Raw genomic sequence first — 13993 nt, forward strand, 5'->3', positions numbered from 1 at the left:
GAATAATGATTTTTATAAAATCTTTCAGCTCTTAGGACTACATGTGGCCTTTACATCTTTTGAAACCTCAATTTGTCACCTTAGATAAAAATGGCCAACTCTTTGCCACTACGGGTGTTAACAGACATTTATATATCTGACCATTCAGGTGAACATGATTCTGCATTAATAAGTAGTTTAGTTTATTAGTGTTATTTATAGCAGCTACAAATTACTGAGTGGTTACTGCTGGCCCTGTAATCTCTTGATACCTTTATGGTTTTTCTGGTTTTCAGATTAGAGGACCATGAAAATACAGTGACTTGCCTAAGGTCATATAGCATTTCTGTGGTGGAGCTGGATCAAGAGCCTTGTCCGACTGTTTCCAGAACCCAAGTATCTAATCACTATACTGACTACTTCTCAGATACTGGGCTAAGTACAAGACATACAAAGAGGCATGTATCCAAGCAGATTAGAGACCACCTCTGGGTGTACAAGTCAACTCTGAAAGAGAAATGTGCCAACAGAAGTGAAGACAAATGTACTAAGAAGGGAAATTGATGATCTTGATATTAATACCCATGTCAAGCAAGCCACAAGGATGTCACGTAGAACAGAAACTATACAACTTAGAATGGGGTGGCGGGTAGTAATCAGAAGCTAAAATCATCAATATGAAGTGCTTAAGCAATACTCCTCTGTAACAAAGGGAGAGTAAGATGGCCTCCAAAATGAGTGGAGTTGTCGCATTGGTACGTAAGCTATTGGTATATTTGCCAGTATACGTGCAGTATTGTAATGGTTGGCTCAAACATAACCACCCCTCGCCCTTCTGGGAACTTCACTGACTTTGAAAAAGCCCCATGTAGGGAAGTGATCATTTTGAAACCCTGGGCTGTGTTCATTGAGAGGCTGACAAGAGCCAGAGGAAGAATTACCAACCTCCCTGCTAATCTGGCTCCTAGTACCATGCATTAAGCCAACTAGTAAAAATCATTATGAAGTTTTTGCTGAAAGGGCAAGTGTAGAAAAACATGTTTCTAAACAGAATAACAGTCTTTGCCATTTTTTTCCAACTTGCATACCATCTGGAAATTCTGATTTTTTTTTCAAAGGGTAGGAAAGAAATGTGCTCCAGGCACAAATAAATGTTTACAGCTGAGTTATAAACCGAGAATGGTGGGGCTTAAAACAGACAGGCTGGCAGTGATGGAACACAAGCGGCAGTGAGACAAATAATGCTATGGGGAATGGGCCAGCTTGTTTTGCACATTGGCCCTTTTGAATGGGAAGTCTTGCTTCCCACTGACCTCATCAAGCAAATGTTTGGAAGAAGTCTTTACATCTGGGTTTGTTCTAATTCTTAGAAGGTGAAGGGAAAAGATGAAGCAGAATGATCATCTATCTTGGCAGCCTTCACATTTGGAAAATACAACACCTCATAAGAAGTGGCAGCCCATGGATGCCCATTAAATGGAGCAACTGAGATGTCATAATGATGTCAGAGACAACTAATATTCACAAATCTCTTATTAAGTGCCCGATATCACACACTGTGTTTCATAAGCATCGTCTCACTTATGCTGGATGCCAAGAGAGTGAGGGGTACCACTTTACAGATGAGGAATCGGGGGCTGAGGGAGGAAAATGGCCTGCTTGTGGCCTTCTGTTCATGCCACTAAGTGATGGAGCTGGCAGTTGTAATCAACTGGACTAATTCTAGAGTATTCTATTACAGAGGATCTGTCAATGCAATGTTACCAAAAATATGCCCATCACTTGATCAAGAAGGAAAGGGAGTTGGGCTTCACCTGCTTTATCTCCTATAACGTGTAGTTGCAGAACAGCCAAGGAAAATGGAAATGGGTTTGCAAATGATACAGAGCACTGGGCAAACTTCCATAATGGGTCAGATAACAAATACTTTAGGCTTTAGTGGGCCAGCTTGTCTCTGTTGCATTTACTCAGCTCCATTGCTATAGCGCAAAAGCAGCCATAGGCAATGAATGAACACGGCTGTGCTCCAATAAAACTTTATTTGCAAAAACATGTGGCTGGCCTGATTTGGTCCATGAGATGTTGTTTTCTGACCCCTGATATAGAGGACACCTTGAATTTAAAATGAAGGATAGGTTTTGAGAATGATCCATGAAATTCTACTTGGGAGTTTATTCTTTCTTACGACCAGTGCACAAATTGGCTACATATGATGTGCCCTTTAAAAGCTCTTGTATTCTTTGCCTCTGGGCCTAGCCAATCAAACTGGATTCCCTTATGTTATCTGACCAGGTCAGAACACTGTATTGAATCTTCGTTCTCAAGGCTTATCTAATCCCAGATCTATAGAAAAAGTGCTCTGTGCTCTTGTAATGAAGATGTATGAGTTCATTCCTTTTAACATAGAAATACACTCGAGATGGTGAGTGATTCTGGCAGTCTGTGGGCTCCCTTTCCTTGATGTGAAACCCAACCACCAAACCAACCACAGTAAGGTTTAATTGAAAGAGAGAATGGAGAAAAAATAAATGATAAACAACAACAAACGGAAAAGGAAGACAAAGCCCAAAGAACATACTCTCCTAACTAATTAATCAAGTGCTTTGCTTCCACTAACATATCAGAGTCTGTAGGCTGCTCTGTCTATTAGGCTCCTTCCCAAATCTGAGCAATGTAAACACTCCTAAAGACCAAGTAATGAAATCTCTATCGATGTGCCATCTTAGATGGAACTCACATACCCTTGTTTTGCTTACATTTTAATTTGCTTCTGCTGGATACTTACCCAGTAATTGCTTAATAAGATTAACCTCCCTGGCAATGTGTGGTGTATCTTGATTAAAACATTATCGGAGTGAAGGATTATCGTATACCGCAAAAAAAATGGAGGGGGTGTTATTTAATTAACTTATTGCCAATATATCTTGATTGTCTCTTTGAAACACTGGAAAACTAGTCGATTGGAATTGATTCAGTTTATCTAAATGTATAGAATTGGGGAGCGAGGAGGAGGGAAGACCCTGAGGTCACTTTTAAAAAAAGATGTAAGTGGGCGTGAGAAAACGAAAATCTTTCTAGTTATTTCTTAAACCAAAGTTTACAACAGCTTAAGAGATCTGCGATCGTCAGTCATAAGAAGAGTACTATTTTGGTGTTCAGAAAGGAGATATTCCCAGTTTTCTTTCAAGTTTAAGCAGTTTTAAATTCTAACACTTTTTCATAAAAGTCCTATTGACAAAATTCATTGGACAACAATTTGGCCACTACTGTTCTGCCTCATAACTCATTTGGAAAAGAGCTAGTGATGTTACATGACTTCCACAACATATTCAAAAGCACACCACATCTGAAGAGGGAAATTCTCGTCTTTCCAAAGACACCATGGTAAGTGTTTCTTCATTTGTTAATTTACAGATACCATACTCTTAGTTAGGACTTGTTCTCTACAGGAATCTTCTGTCTTGCTGGTGTGGGATGCTCACGTGGGGGGTGAGTTGGAAACCAAGCTTAATCACGAATGCAAAGAGTGGCTGACCTTGATTTACGGAAGTTAATGCCTATCAGTGATTCTCTTTGGTAAAAGATGCTATTTAAAACGCATTTGTGTGTAACTTCGGAACGTAGACACATATGAAATATATCCCTGTGCCTGATGAGCAAATATGCATATTCATTTTCAAATGTATGTCCTGCCTTCTTGAAGGACCGGGTGCTGCTGACTTGTAGATTAATGTTTATGGATCAAACAAAGCAGAGGCTCCCCTAAAGCAGCATTTCTTAAAGAGCAGCACTGTGGACCTCTTGGGCAGGATTGTTCTTGGCTATAGGGGCTGCCCTGGGTACCATGGGATGTTTAACTGCATCTCAGCCTCTCCCTGCTAAATGCCAGTTGCACCTCTTCTAACTGGGAAGACCAAAGAAGTTTCCGAACACTTGCCCAATGTCCCCTAGGAGCCAAACACACCCTGCAGAGAACCACCATCATAAAGGAAACGGAGTTGAGGATGGTGTCAAGTACTAGAGGTGAACGGACTGCACAGAGGCCAAGAAATCCAGCTCTGGGCTTTTCGGTCAGTTAAGGCAGAACATGGTCCATTAAGGCCAAACACACTCTCCATTTTTAGGTCTAGTTTTAGTTACCTGATAATGGAAGGTGTATAATTTCATCCTCAGATAAAACTTTTTCATGCTTACTTAAAGGTAATTTAGTGTTATGATTGGGATAGATGAGCAAAGCGATTCTTGAAGATTGGATAAAAAGACAAAAAAGTCACATTCGAAGCCATTAGGACAACTCTGAGGAGAATAATTTAAGCAACATTAGCATTTCAGGATGACTAACCTACACCTCTGAGGGAAGATGAATTCTGGAATCTTCTCTGTGGAAAATGATTGAGTCAAGGAAAATGCCAACATTTTGCCCAAAGATGCACAAGAACAGACTTGAGTTTAAATTTGTACCTGCCTACATGTTTGATTTGGGGAAAGTTTCTAAATCATCCTGGGCCTTGGTTTCCCTGAGATGATTTCCCTCCTGTTAAAGCTGTTGGAATCAAGCAGTGCTAAGCTCGGCACAGATCGGGTGTCCAATAAACCTTACTTCCTTTCTTTCTGAAATATCTCAGAAATGTGGGGGGAAACTGCCCAGATGTGCAAGGAGGCAGAGTGGAAGAGTCTTGGAGAAGCCCTTCCATACCATCTGCCCTGTTGGTGGTTTCCATCCTGAATTAAGCACAGCCCACCGCGTGCCGGGGGTGCCAGTGTGCCCGGCTGCACCACTGGCTGCTGCTGCTTTATTAACTGCCCCACGTTCCCCTCCCCACAGTCCTGTTTTCTCCATTCCTTTTTAGCACCTTGTTAGCACCAACTTTTTTTTTCCTGCAAGAATACAGTTGTTTGATTGCTTCAATAAACATTTCCATTGTCCTCTTTACTGTTCTGAGAAGAGAAGCTTTGTTCCTGAGTTGTCAAAACTCTTTTCTATTCTCTCCCAAAGCGGAACAGCTCGGAATCTCTCTCTTTCATGCCAGGCAGCACTTCCTCCCCGGGGAGGCTGCATCTCTCCTCTGGGGAGAGGACTCTGGTCTAGTGGCATGTGCTGCCTGCTGCTCTCGGCTTTCTTGATTAGGCAGGACTTTCTCCTGCTGCTGCTGCTGCCGCTCCAGCTGCTGCTGTTGCTGCTGCTTCTGCCCAGGCCTTGGGAGGCTTTCAAGTCGCTCCAGATAGCATAGGTATGCACATCGCACTGAGCCGGCACTGTGCCAACTCCCAGTGACTCCAGCCAAATACAGCTAACAGACAGGAACAGCAAACAGCTTTGAACAGGGGCACCCAGGAAAGGCGATGATTGTGGTCCTCCCTTTCTTTTCCTCTTTGCGTACCTTCCAAGATTCGGATTAGAAAACCTGAACCAGTTGGCGGGAGCTCTGAATTTTCCTGTGACCTCAAGAGGGCAAGCAGCAGCTGTAACCTCACCTTTGCCTCCAGATGGCATTGTTGCCACATCATCGTTTCCTGGTAAGCCGGTCCTTATCCCATTGTTAAAGGTGTGTCCATCTGCCGGCTGCAGTTGCCAATTGAGTCCGAGCAGATGCATTGCTGCAGGAGAGACAAAGTAATGAAAATATGAATAGATAATTCAGCAATGCAAATGTCAAGGGGGAGGGCCAGGTGCCTTTTCCAAGTGATTGCCTTTTAAGGAAGCTGCGGTTCAAAACCGGCTTGCCCCAGGCCGCAGGGATTAGCTAAATGTAGAAAGCAAGTAGCTCTGGGTGGTTAGGACTCCTCTCCCTGGGTTGCTGTTCAGAGCCTTGGGGGAGAGGATCCCCGTGGTGGGTAAGGAGGGAGGAGGAACCCTCGTTCAGACCTTCTGAATGGTGCTGCCAAGGAGGGGAAGATGCCCCTCTGGGATCACTGTCAGAGATACTGCTTCATCACATCCAGTCTCTCCCACACTGTGGACGCGTTGTTGTTAGATGGGTGGTCTAACAGCTTCGCCCACACTACTCAAAACATAAATTGGGTTCGAAACGAGCCTACCCAAATGGGCCCTGTCTGGTGGTGTGACTATGGCAGTGCAGCAAGCAGCGTCTGTAGCTGTACTGGCCCACTGGACAGCTCACCTTTCTATTCCTGACTTTCCGACCATCTTTCCAATCCACCTCTCTTTCTGCCAAGTGCATACCTTTCAGCCCACTGTAGAAAAAGCTTGGGGGTGGTGGTGGAATGGGATCCTTTCCTGAAAATAGTACGAGGACGCTTTCTTTTCTCTCACATCCCGCACCCACACTTGCACTTTCCCACAGGACGGAAGGAGCCAGAGCGCCAAGGCGCTGTCTCTGCTAAGGAGGCAAGCACGTCTGTCCAACCCTTGCTTTACTTCCATGTGCACCGCACACCTCCAAACACAAACTTCCTTCCTTCCTTCGGTCTTTCCTGTCACAGTGTGCCAGCTCCCCACTTTCCAGGTGGTTTAGCAAGCTCAATTCACCCCAGGTCCCACGCTTCTGGGTGAGTTGTTTTTACGACCTGGAATAAAAGGCAAACCCCAAACACCTGTATTCTTTCAAAGTCCCTATCTAAGAAAATGCTTCATTTGCAAATAAATAAGGAGTTCATTCCCCTGCATATTGCTCATTCAAACAATAACCACACTCTGTCTGGCATTCCAACCGGACACAGGCTGATGCTGTTGCTACGGGTTCTGGCACTGCAGCGAGAAGGGGCTGTTGACAGGGAAAGGTTCTGAGGATGATGCGGGATGGGAGAAACAATTAACCACAGGAAACGCAATTAACAATGCTTAGGAAATTGTTCACACAGCAATTAATTCTGCATGCCTACCACCACTTAAAGTCAGGCTGCATTCTATTAAGGTTAAAAACCTATCTTCAAACAATACAGCTCAGATTGATGGCCGAAGATTAAGGTGCCAAGGCGTTCCTGTGTGTGTGTGTCTGCTTTTTTCTTACATACTTCCCCATCTCAGAACCATGTTTTTTTTTTCCTTTCCTATACGTTACTTTGAAGTGCAAGGCAACTCTTTGAGATGATAAATACTAATAAGAATAAGTGACATTTACTGTACACTTTCCGTCAAGGTAACACCTAATTTTCTCCTGCAGTTTATCCGTTATATGTAGGTCACTCACTTGAAGAGACCGGATTCTATTGCCTCAAATAATGACATATTTTCACTGTACAGAGGTCAGGAAATGAGAACTAATCGTGGCTGCTTCAAGATAACGATAGCTTCTGATTTGTAATTACCAGGTGAAGGGAGCCAAGGAATTAGCTATTTTAAAACGATTCCTTTTTTAATGTTGCTGTTGGGTTCTTGGGGCTTGCCTTGAGCCAGCTTGCTGCTGCTTGGGGAGGGGTAGTTCTTTCACGTAGGGTCTCCCTCTGTTTTAAGATAGATGTGGACAGGTACTGCAGCTGTAGCCAGGGTTCAGGCCTAACAAAGCTTTGATTTTCGCATCTAGGGAAGGAAGCAGTGGGTCTATCAGGCAAGAATGATGACCACCCCCCCTGCCCTCAGTGCCCCAGCAACATGAGATCTCTTTTCAAAGCTCTTCCCCTCTTCTAATACCCTGCCTTGGCCCTCCAAGGTGAGGAACATACTGCTACGGTCAACTTGGAGAGAACAGCGAGCACACAATAATACCCTCATCTTACTGCATAGAAAGAAGGCATTCATGAAACCGCGTTCTCTCTCTACTTTCAGAGATGCTCGCTTTTCCCTTTCTGTTTTGGGTTCCACAGCATCTCTTTATTAAAAAATAAAAAAAAAGTAGTCTGAAAACAAGAAGACTAGAGATGGGGTGAGAAGGGTTAGGGTCAGAGTATACAAGTAACTGCTCAGACAGCTCCCCGAAGTGAAAAGAAAAATAAGAAAGTGAGAGGGAGATGAGAAAAGGGGAAAAGCCAAATCTGCTGAGCAGAAGCTCTGTCGTCCCAGCAGAAGTGAGGCAACAAAAATGAAACTCAAGTTTGGGCATATTTTCTGTTGTTGAATTGAATGCTAAGTAAATAAGTGAGAATTATATCAGGGGTATAACCACCTTCTTTTGTTTTTTGGGTGGGAGGCTGAAATAGGCTTTTGTTTGTACTTTTTTTTTTCTTGATCAGTTATTCCATCTCTCTTATTTGAGCATGAAAATGAGAACTTCTTTCTGGCCTATGGGGATGGACTAAACTGTCCTTAGGATAAAGACCCAGGGGAGCTGTGAAGTAAATGAGTTTCCTGACTAATGAGAACTCTGTTTCTTATTCTGCTACTGATTTGCTCTATGGCTAGGGCTAAGAAATCCATCTCCCCATCAATCTCTCCCTTTACCTTTTGAGAAGGTTTCCCTTTACAGGTGGAATAATGGCTGCTGAGGGCTGGAGAGAGATCAAGCATCCACAACCCCTCTGAAGATCCAGCAGAGTGTCTCAAATATAGGAGGCACTCCATAAATGTTTATTAGAATAGATAATGACACATGGGGGCAGATATGAGGGGTCGGACTGCAGGACATTATACACTCACAAATCAAAACCACGTAATATAGAGGTGTGAAGGGTGGAATACAACACAGCTGGCAGCACTAGGGATGGGTCTGCACAGAGAAGGGTGTATCAATACCTGATGCCAATCCCCAAACCCCTCCCCTGGCCAGCACAAGAGGAGACGTTCTACAGATATTGCCTTCATCAAGATTCACAGTTTACATTCAAGTTGGTACTGTCCTAATCCCCATTTCCTAGATGAAGAAACTGTTGACCATGAGGTTTGATCATTGGGGGATTTCAGAATCAGAGTAAGATTACAGTGGGAAGTTGTTATCTGATTCATATTTCAGTGATGTGGATACAAATTCTGGTTTTGCAATGAGATCTCAGCAACTCTTGTCTCTTTCTTGAAACTCATGATAATCTCGCTGTCGTTGATGAATGACCATCTTCTCTATTCAGCACCTGTAGTGAAGGGGCTATATTTCCACATCTTGTTGGATTCAGATGTGCCCACATGACCTGGCACACACTTTGTACGCCTTTTTGCCCTCTGCCACATGGTCAGCCAAGGTCCAGTGCTGAGTGAAGATAACATGGCTCAGAGCCATGGCTGACCCGTGAGAGAACACAGAATGCATGAAGAAATAGACTGTTACAGGCTGCTGAGAGTTTGGGGTACTTTGTTTTAACTGCATGCCTGAGACTACCTGACTGAGATGTTCACTTAGGATGGCCTCGACCTACCTATGGGGCGTATGTTCCAAGCCCCCCTGTGGATGCTAAAGCCGCAGATAGTACCAAACCCTATGTATGCGATGCTATTTCCTATGCACACAGACCTATGAGAAAGTTCAATCTATAAATTAGGCAGAGTAAGAGATTACAACAATAACTGATAATAAAACAGAACCACCATAAAACTATACTATAATAAAAGTTATGTGAATGTAGTCTCTCTCAAAGTATCTTAGTGTGCTGTCTCGCCCTAGTTTTGGTGATGGTATGAGCTGATAAAATGTCTACGTGATGAGACGAATGATGTGGGCACTGTGACGTAGCATTAGGCTACTACTGACCTTCTGACCACACATCAGAAGGAGCATCCCCTGCTTCCAGACCACGATGAGCATAGATAAGGGAACCTCAGAAAGAAAAACTATAGCTAAGGACTGCTGTGTAAATAAAGTAAGACATCCCATTTTTATACAACAGGCATCTGTGCATTTCTTTGAGCTACTTATTTATTCAGTCAGGATCCTCTCTAAGACCCAGCCAGAAGAAGTTAGGACTGCTCCATACTTAGGGTCACTACATTCACTTCTATGAACAGCGACCTATACAAATGGCTCTTTAAATATTATGTCATAATATATTTAGCTGTGATCCATTCTCAGATTCAGACTTAGAAAGTCTCAAGATTTTCGGTGAACGTTGGCATCATCAACTTACATTTTCTTCAACGAGACATCTTGGATGCAGTGGGGTGGTCCCCTCACTCACTCCCCACAAATGCTCTAGTAGCTCATTCCCAAAAGGTCCTGTTCGGACCATCCTAGGGTCAGAAGTGAAATGAGTTTGGGAGGTCCTCTCCCCTATGTTTCTCACCCCCACTGACAGCCAAAATGCACAATTTATCATGATTTGGCAGGCTCTGCTCCAGAGAGACCCTCAGATGGAACAATGGGGCTCCATGGGTCAGCAAGGATAGAATGGGGAAAAGCTCCAAGTGGAAGTTTGTGTAATCCAGGTGGTAGCTGGGAAATCAGCCACTAAAAACATGATAGGCAGCCAAACACTGCAAGGATCCCTCTGGCTAATTGGAGAAAACTTTCATCAAGTGCTGAAAATGAACCAAGGCAGGATGGAAGGACCACACACCGATCCCAGATTTCAGTACGAATAATAAACAGACCCACTTGGAGTTAGGGTGGTGTTTTTTTAGTGAAGTTGCCTGTTGTCATGCCTGGGGGGCTCTGAAAGAAACACTCAGAGGGATCCAAGTGAAAATTAAGGGGGAAGGGCTGGTTGCAGGTCATAGAACTCCCAGCAACCTCAGGACAGGAGATGTTAGGCCCTGAGAAGTGGCAGCTTGGAATGGGGGTTGTCTGAAATAGTAATTAGGGTATGTGTGGGCCCTGCTGGGTGCCACTTAGAACCTTCCATGTTCATTGGCTGGCAGAGGATCAACCTGACAAGAGAGTCAATCAATATGTCAGCAGCGCTTCCCAGAGAGCTGCTCAGCCCCTGCTTGTCAAAGAGGGCAAACATGGAGGCCACGGACGCTCTGTGTTTGCAGAGCAGGCCTCCAGGAGCAGGGGGTACCTTTAAAGATCAGGCTTGTCGATACATAACCGGAGGAAGAGATTGGGCTTTCCCTTTGAAAATGGAAGCCTGGAAGCCAAGCAGAGCTTAGGAAGTGGGAGGAGGGAGCCTTGCCTGCTGGGTCCCGTGGCTCAGCATGCAGTCAGATTCACAAGGGCCTTAGAGATGATAGCAAAGCTCCTTTAGAGACCAGGTAGGCTGGGACTCCCTGCCCCTGCAGCAGCCAATTTAGACAACAGTGCCAGGACTCCAGTGGGAAGTGTAGCCAATTCCAAAAGTGCCACTGCTGATAGGAAAGAACCACAGTGGAATAATCAGGGCTCAGATGCACAAATGCTAACCCTGAACTTGCACAGGCAATCTGCAAAGGCACTTTTGCAAGCAGTAGTGAAAATTAACACATGCAAATGAGCCTACTCAATGATGATGCTGACAATTAACATTTATTTTGGCAATGTGCCAGGTATTGGGCTAATTATGTTAATTGCGTCATTTATTCATTACTTATCATTCAGCAAATGTTTATTGAGCACCTACTGTGGGTTAGGTGTGTTCTAGGCTCCAGGAACAAAGCAAAACTCTTAACCAAAAGAGTTCCTTGCTCTCACAGAACATACATTCTAGTGGGAGATATAGAAACTACACACATACAAGTGACATGTAGAGTATGAATAAGGTTGGGGATGCCAGGGCATGGGGGTAATTGCAAGTTTTTTTGTTTAGATGTAGACTGGTCAAGGATGGCGTCTGTGATAGGTAACACTTGAGCCAAGGCCCAAAGGAAGTGAGAAAACAATTCATGCTTACATCTGGGCAAGTGTTTGAGGTTGGAGTGGGGTCGGTGGGAAAGGAGAGTGCAGGGCATTGGGGAAGGTGGGTGGTGGAGAAGGTGGGTAGTGGGGACTGAGTACCCTTGGAGAGAATTTACCTTATATCTGGGTGAGATCAAATGGCACTAGAAGATTCTAAAGAGGATGAAAGCCCATTTATTTCCATTCTCGCTCAGTGACAGGTTAACAATCTACATTTTCTAGATAAGGAAACTGGAACTTAGGGAGGTTAGTGACTTGACCAAGATCACACAGCCAGTAACCAGGAATCTGGAATTTAAACCCAGACACATGTGACTGCAGAGTCAGAGCTCCCAAACCCCATACTGTCCTGATTTACTCAAGAGTCCTCACTGGCGGCCATTAGGCCTTGAATTCTCTAAGTGAACCACTACTTAGCCAAGCCTGAACAGGGCAGTGGGCTACAGAATTACTTACTAAATATTGTCAGGGCTCACTCAGCAACAGACACCTCCCTTTGTAAGCAGTCATTAGTCCTCTAATAAATCTGTCCTTGGTCAGCAACCAGCTTGCTATTTAACTTAAAGGAATCTTGAATGTCAATAGACAATAAATCTGTTTGGCAACCTCAGTTTGCAGTCAGGCAGGCTAACGATCAATATGCTTGGTGACTTTTTCCTTGGTCAGTTTGCTTATCCTCCTTTGGGGATGTGGTAGTGTTCCATGCTTTTCCTCAAAGAGGAGGGGGCCGACGGCAGTGGATTAATGGTACCTTTTTTAGGATACCGCTGTCAGTGCCAAAGTTACCTTCTGCCTAAGAGATACAAACAAAACCATGTGGGATAACATCCTCGGAAATGCCTTAAGCCTTAAAGGACTTAAAAAAATTTAAATCTAAAGGAGTTAAAAAAAAAATCCCTTTCAAACCGCCTTGGTGAAGTGATTTCTCTTATCCACCCCAACCCCCCACTATTGTAATACACTGAATGGAATGAATTTTTCAAAGCACTGCAGGTAAGTTATGCCCACAAATCCCTTTACTAGTAATGGGATTTGTGTACCTATCTCCCAAGAATGCTCTGTAAAGTTACTTGCCTGTGTCCAGCTTCCAGCTTCCAAAATGGTTGCAAAGCTCACGGCCCAGGAATGACACAGAGGAGGAAGCATGACTCATAGATATGATACCAGAATCCTGGCAGGACCACTGGAAATGAGAGAGGCCTTTGGAGAAATACACCTGCAGCCACACTTCTATCTGCACTCTCTTATCTTTCAGCCATGATGCTCAAACAGGGATTTTGTCTCTGCCTTCCTGATTCTCATCCCTCACAAAAGCAGGGAGGCTTTCTGTCCCTCCTGCACATCTGCCATGAGAACAAGGTGACAGTTGCATGAGGCAGCTCTGAGACCAGGGAGCAGTGTGTTCTCGAGACAAGAAGAATCCACATGGAGGGACCAGTGCATTAATCTATTCTCATGACAGGCTCAGGATAGTACAGCAAGTGGGAAGTGGTACGAAATTAATCAATTCCTGTGTTTGGAGGAAACAAATGGGGCTCCTTGCAGCCTCAGGATGCATGGAGGCCCCGAGCTGGTATGTCTCCTACCCCTGGAGGCCCCTCACTCCCGCCACTATGGTGGGTGCACTGCAGGTGGCGACTCCGGACACTGTGGGCGTGTGGTGGCTGGTGTGCTCAGGTGACCTCTTACAAGGCCCTTTGCTCTCAGCATCCCCAGGCAGATCAATACGTCAGACAGGCACACATGCTCAAAGCCACTGTCTTTTCCTTGTGCAGTGTCTCCAGGAATGCACCCTGGAGGACTGGTGACGCTGGCCAGGCGTCCCATTGTCCACTGAGCCAGCTTATCCCTGGCCAGATAAACACACGCCTGGAGCCATTCGCCACACAGGCTATCATTTCCCACCCAGACTACCCCTTTCCTGCTGCTATTTTTCCCAGGAAAGAAATAAAATAAAAGCCTTTCTTTCTCTAAGAAAGGACCCATGTGATCAACATACCTTTAGAGAATGATAATATCGGTAGGTTTTATTCAGCAAATAAATCATAGTCTTGGATTTTAAGAGCTTTTGTGATAGCAAAACACATCCCCACAATCCCCACACATACACCTAAACGCATCTTTCTTCTTCCTCCAAAGCTTGTCATTCAGTGCTGAAAACCCAAACAAAAATATTGTTTGTCTTTCTTTAAAGAACAGCAACTGGCAGCCCTGTTAAAGAGGGGGCTGGTCCACAAGACTACTTACTACAAAGGAAAGGCAATGCAGGCTGCACGCGGCATGTGGCCACCGGAATCATAGGAAACAGACATTATGAATGTTTTAGAGGATAAGATGTCATATCGATTGGTAGATGTGCAATGTGTGCTGGAACAAAGAGG

The 13993-nt window shown here is 44.4% G+C and overlaps 1 protein-coding gene across 50 annotated transcripts in view; it reads right to left on the bottom strand.

The window, feature by feature from the left end:
* Window positions 1-13993, bottom strand: part of TENM2 (teneurin transmembrane protein 2) — a 3534961-nt gene that overhangs the window by 212682 nt on the left and 3308286 nt on the right. For 39 of the 50 annotated variants that reach the window (XM_072756643.1, XM_072756655.1, XM_072756648.1 and 36 more), the window contains one exon: window positions 5455-5577. The exons of the other annotated variants lie outside the window; for them this stretch is intronic. In XM_072756643.1, coding sequence (XP_072612744.1) covers window positions 5455-5577 — 123 coding nt within the window. The remainder of the gene's footprint in view (window positions 1-5454; window positions 5578-13993) is intronic. 50 annotated transcript variants of the gene reach the window in all.

This window comes from Vulpes vulpes, chromosome 4 (genome assembly GCF_048418805.1).
Source record: "Vulpes vulpes isolate BD-2025 chromosome 4, VulVul3, whole genome shotgun sequence".
In the NCBI taxonomy this organism is placed as follows: domain Eukaryota; kingdom Metazoa; phylum Chordata; class Mammalia; order Carnivora; family Canidae; genus Vulpes; species Vulpes vulpes.